Source organism: Camellia sinensis, chromosome 10 (genome assembly GCF_055761805.1).
Source record: "Camellia sinensis isolate YWXY chromosome 10, ASM5576180v1, whole genome shotgun sequence".
Lineage (NCBI taxonomy): Eukaryota > Viridiplantae > Streptophyta > Magnoliopsida > Ericales > Theaceae > Camellia > Camellia sinensis.
This window is the reverse complement of record NC_138970.1, coordinates 28,933,142-28,938,383: the sequence shown is the minus strand read 5'-3', so window position 1 is coordinate 28,938,383 and position 5,242 is coordinate 28,933,142. Positions and strand designations below refer to the sequence as shown.

The window sequence follows — 5,242 nt, the reverse complement described above, 5'->3', positions numbered from 1 at the left end:
GTGAGAAAAAGAATCATACTAGTAAAACGAATAGAGACATGCATATGGCCGTTTTGGGAAGAGATTAAGGTCAAGTTTGGGAAGACTAAATAAGTGTACTTTTTGTCTTTTTAGATTAAAAAGTTGAGGTTGAAAATATGAATGTTTGGGTTAACTTTTTGACTTTTTATGGAAAAATGTGTAATAAAAAATTGTAAAAATTAGTTTGTAGGAGAAAATTAGAATTGGAAATTGTGCAGCCGTAATTGTTGACTTTTGGTGAATAGTGATGACTTTTTAACTTTTTGAGTAACTTTTTGACTTTTTAGCTTTTTTTAAACTACCCAAACTTGGCCTAAAAGTTAATTTCTTTGACTTTTAATCTTTTTTTTGAATTATATCACTTTTTTTTTCTTTTTTTCTTTTTACATATTTTTTTTAAAAGAGTCAAAAAAAATTTTAACCTACTTTTTAAAATAACCTATAGTCCAACAAATTGAAATTATTAAATATAAAAAGTAGGTGAAATATTTTCAACAATAATGTTTAGTATTGGCTTTGACTCGCAATGAATTCTGAGTTAGGGTCATCTCAATCTCATGCATTCATCTCATCAATTATCAAGTGTAAATGCATCACACTGGATGTTAGTTTTTTTTTTACTGTTTATGAAAAAATTAAAGAAAATGATTTGATAACATATAATAATATTTTAGCTTTTTAATTATTTTAATTTATTGATAAACGAGACCTTCTCGCAAGTCATTGAACATTATTGAAGTTAATCAACATAAGAAAATCTTTGAGCCCTACAAAAATCTCTTATAATTTAACATATAATGATGTAGTAGGATAGGCGTCAATTTTAATTTATTATATATCTAATAATAAAGGTCCAACTCCCGTGTCACATCATTGTAAGTAAATTTATGAATTTAGAATTGTGGGTCTATGTTGAAAGGTATGAAAGAGAATGACAATAATAAAAGTCCAACTCCAATGTCACATCATTGTAAGTAAATTTATGAGTTTAAAATTGTGGGCCTATGTTGAAGAATTCGGATCTTCGATCGCCCTTTCCTGTGGTCTTCCCTGCCGTCCTCTGCAAAACGACGTCGTTTTGGTTAGTTGTTATTATTATTATTTTTTAATTGCTTCATCAAAAATTGAATTTCCCGCTTCTTTCATCTTCACCCAGGCCCAGCAGCTCTATGTTTTGTTTTGTTTAGCCCTAACGAACTGAGAGAGAGACGGTAGACGAAGAGAGAAAGAGAGAGAGATGGTAGACGGGCGTTTTGCTGAGGGCGACAGCTACCGCGAAGGACGAAGGATGGTGGAGGGACGCAACGGCGAAGGACGAAGGACAAAGGATGGCGGAGAGAGGAGACGACGGCTATGGCGAAGAATGGAGAATGACGAAGGGAGGCGACGGCACGGCGAGGCGATATCACGGCGATGACGAGGTAAAATAAGCAACAGAAAATAACAGCCCATTTCATTAATCACGATCATCATTTCAGATTTTTATCGCTGATATGTACATATATATATATATATCTATATATCTATCTTTGTTGTCGGAAATTTATGAGATTTCCGAAGCTATGTGTGCATTTCTATGTTATTTGTGATCGCCATTCATGGGTATTGTTTGATTATATTGTGATTTCCCATTTGAATTAAGCCTAAAAAAAAATAAACCAAACACTACTTGCACAGTTATCCACCGAAAAAAACAGAGCTCAAGTATATATATATATATATAATTATGCATATACTCCATTATTTTAATACTATAATAATATTCAATTAACATTTTGATTTGTGGAATAAGTTTATTAATTATGCTCAAGAGTTGGGTAGGATTTATTAATAATATTCAAATAATATATTAATTATGCTTGAGCTCTGTTATACAAAGTAAAACTGAACTAAAATGTAATAATATTCAAATAAATGGCTTGAGTGTTTCTGATGAGCTTCAGCTTTGTAATAATATTCAAATAAATTTCTGATGAACTAAAATGTAATAATATTCAAATAAATTTGTGATATGCTTCAGCTCTGTTTGACTATGCTTCAGCTCTATTTCTGATGAACTCTTTTGATATGCTTGAGTGTCAATTATGAGAATGTGGCTACAAACACAAGACAAAAACAAAATAACTACACAGTTCCTCAACTTTAATGACAAATTTCAACAAAGGCCAGCATAGGTGGTATGAAAATTATAACTGGAACCAGCTGTTTTATATGTACACAAACCCGTAGGCCAAGAAAATTCTCTAGGAATCAGCATAGTGGGACAAATCAAATTTGTAGTCATTAAATCAAGTTCCTAACTCTAATGAATTGCTAAAAACAATCCAAGGAAATTATGAATAATAAAAGGCAATTGAAGCAAAAACTCAATCCAACATATCAAGATTTTGTAGGTTTGATAATTTTCAAAATCACGAACTTTGACTTCACCTGATTTTGTTATCATAATACTGGATGAACTGATGTAATCTTAACAGACTCAATGTCAAGCCTAGAGTTCCACTAGTGGACCATGAAAAGTAGTACATCAGTTTATTCTTTTGTTTCGTCCCATTTCTTCTGAATTGTTTCTTGCAAATAAAGTTACATAATCTTTTGCTTTATTTGTAGGCCCGCTTCTAAAAAATCCTATCCATCAATTTTTGGGAATTAGCTTATTTTATTAGTTGTATGGTACTCAATTGTAGGTAATGGAAGAAAATAATGTTGTTGATGAGTTGGGTAGTTATGGTTGGAAGCCAAAATTAGGCATGCCATTTGACTCTAAACAAGCTGCGTATGAGTTTTACAATAACTATGGTGAAAAGATGGGCTTTAGTATTAGGAAGTCGTATGCACACAAGAACAAACAAACTAAGGAACTAACTTCACGGACTTTTGTATGTTCTAAAGAGAGAAGTTGGGGTATTGACAAGCGAGATCCACTAGTCAAATTTCCGAGACAAGAGGTGAGATGTGGTTGTGGTGCCCACTGCCCAGTTGAGTATCAAGTTAGATAGAAATTTAGGAAAATATGTTGCAATTGATTTTGTTGAGCATCATAATCATGAGCTTGTGCGTCAAGAGTGCATTCATATGTTGTCATCCCAAAGAAAAATATCTACCACCCAAGCAATTGAAGTAGAATTAGCTTCAGAATCTGAAATTCCTCTTAGGTCTGCTTATGAGCTATTGGGTAAGGAATCTGGTGGAAGAGCATCACTTGGCTTCACCAAATTGGACCAAAAAAATTATTTGAGATCGAAGAGACAAAAAGATTTGGAATATGGAGAAGCGGGTAGTGTGTTGCAATACTTTCGTAAGAAAACTATGGAAAATCCATCCTTTTATTATGCAGTCCAATTAGATTGTGAAGAGCAGATAACTAATATATTTTGGGCCAATGCTCAAATGATAATGGACTATGCTCAATTTGGTGATGTAGTGACCTTTGACACTACTTACAAATTAAATAATGAGCATAGACCTTTTGGGACCTTTGTTGGATTTAATCATCATCGAGAAACAGTTATATTCAGTGTAGCGTTGATGTATGATGAGACTGCCGAATCATTCACATGGTTATTTCAGATTTTTTTGGAGGCAATGTTAAACAAAGCTCCAAAAACTATTTTCACAGATCAAGATGTTGCGATGGCTAAGGCCATTCCAATTGTCATGCCTAATACAAACCACCGACTTTGCACATGGCATTTGATGCAAAATGCTGTGAAGCATGTAAGTTCTCTTTTTGGAGATGTAGGGGTGAAGGGTGTGTTTTCAAAATTTATGCATGAAATTGATAATGAAGAAGAATTCAAAATACAATGGGACCAAATGCTTGATACGTATGATGCACACAACAATCATTGGTTAAAACAAACTTTTGGTGTGAAGGACAAATGGGGATGGCCATATATTATGAATTCTTGGGCAGCTGGAATGAGCACTACTCAACTAAGTGAATCATTCAATGCATGTTTGAAGGATTATATCAATTATGATCATAACTTGATGGAATTTTTCACGCATTTTGAGAGGGTGCTCTATGACAAGAGGTATAAAGAATTGGAAGCCGAATATAATTTGTCCCAAAAATTGCCAAGGGTTTCCATTCCAACTTTGATGTTAAAGCAAATGGCAGATATTTACACGAAAACAATTTTTGAGGAATTCCAAAATGAGTATGTGCAGTCCATTAAAGCATCCATTGTAGGCACTCGCAATGATGGTGAGAGTACCATATTCACAATTCAAACAATGGTAGATGGGAAAAAAAGATAAGAATGTGATAATGGATACACATGGTTGTTTGAGTTGTAGTTGTAAGAAATTTGAAGTCAAGGGCATAGTGTGTCGACATTGTTTGAAGGTGCTTAGAGATATATTTAATGCAAAGGATCTTCCTGCACAATACATATTGAAACGATGGACTAAATGTCAATCCCAATCTCGACCTGAATCCTAATCTCAACCTCCCTTTGCCATGGGTCGTACAAGTGTTCATGATGTCATGTATCCTACATATGATGTGAGTTGTAATTGTTTACATACTTTACATTGAAATGGTAGTATAGATTCTATAAATATTTTAATAAATGTACCACTATTGCAGGGAAATAACACGCCTCAGTCAATGCTGCCTCATTCAATGCCTTTAGTGTATCCCACTCCCACATCATTTCAGGAGTTGCTTCGAGGTACTAGTGTCCAACTGTCACAAGCCTCACATAGTGCTGCTGACAGTCATATGGATGGACATCCTTGGAAGGCTTGCATCGAACGATGATCTTATTATATTTGTGGATTTGGGTGTATTTTTTTATGTTTGGTGGGATTTGGATATTTTTCATGGACATCTTCTGTATGTATTTTTAATGTTTGGTGGGAATTGAATATTTGTTATGGACATCTTTTTCAAGTATTTTTAATGTTTGGGAACAATGTTCTTTTGTTCATGTGTATGCATATATAAAGTTCTTATTATTTTCGTGAGGATCACATAATATTTGTTTTAGTCAATATTTTGGAGTGGTTGGTGATTAGGGAAGTTGGACAGGTTAAATTCCTTGTGGCACAGGTTCAATTCAAGTGGCACAGGTTAATGTTTGTTTTAGTCAATATTTTGTAGTGGTTGGTGATTAGGGAAGTTGGACAGGTTAAATATTTGTGGCACAAGTTCAATTCAAGTGGCACAGGTTAATGTTTGTTTTAGTGAATATTTTGCAGTGGTTGGTGATTA

The 5,242-nt window shown here is 33.8% G+C and overlaps 1 protein-coding gene across 1 annotated transcript; it reads left to right on the top strand.

Moving 5' to 3' along the window:
• The first annotated feature begins 1,349 nt into the window (after positions 1-1,349).
• LOC114288307 (protein FAR1-RELATED SEQUENCE 5-like) lies at positions 1,350-4,789 on the top strand. The gene is made up of 4 exons (XM_082889920.1): positions 1,350-1,442; positions 2,709-2,900; positions 3,001-4,263; positions 4,616-4,789. Exons 1-4 carry the CDS (start codon positions 1,350-1,352, stop codon positions 4,787-4,789), a joined length of 1,722 nt encoding a protein of 573 aa, XP_082746046.1.
• The last annotated feature ends 453 nt before the right edge of the window (positions 4,790-5,242 follow it).

Coding starts and splice junctions, on each gene's coding strand:
- LOC114288307 (XM_082889920.1), top strand. CDS start 1,350: ATGGCGGAGAGAGGAGACGACGGCTATGGCGAAGAATGGAGAATGACG. Junction 1,443..2,708: donor GATATCACGGCGATGACGAG/GTAAAATAAGCA, acceptor ACTCAATTGTAG/GTAATGGAAGAAAATAATGT. Junction 2,901..3,000: donor AACTAACTTCACGGACTTTT/GTATGTTCTAAA, acceptor CCCACTGCCCAG/TTGAGTATCAAGTTAGATAG.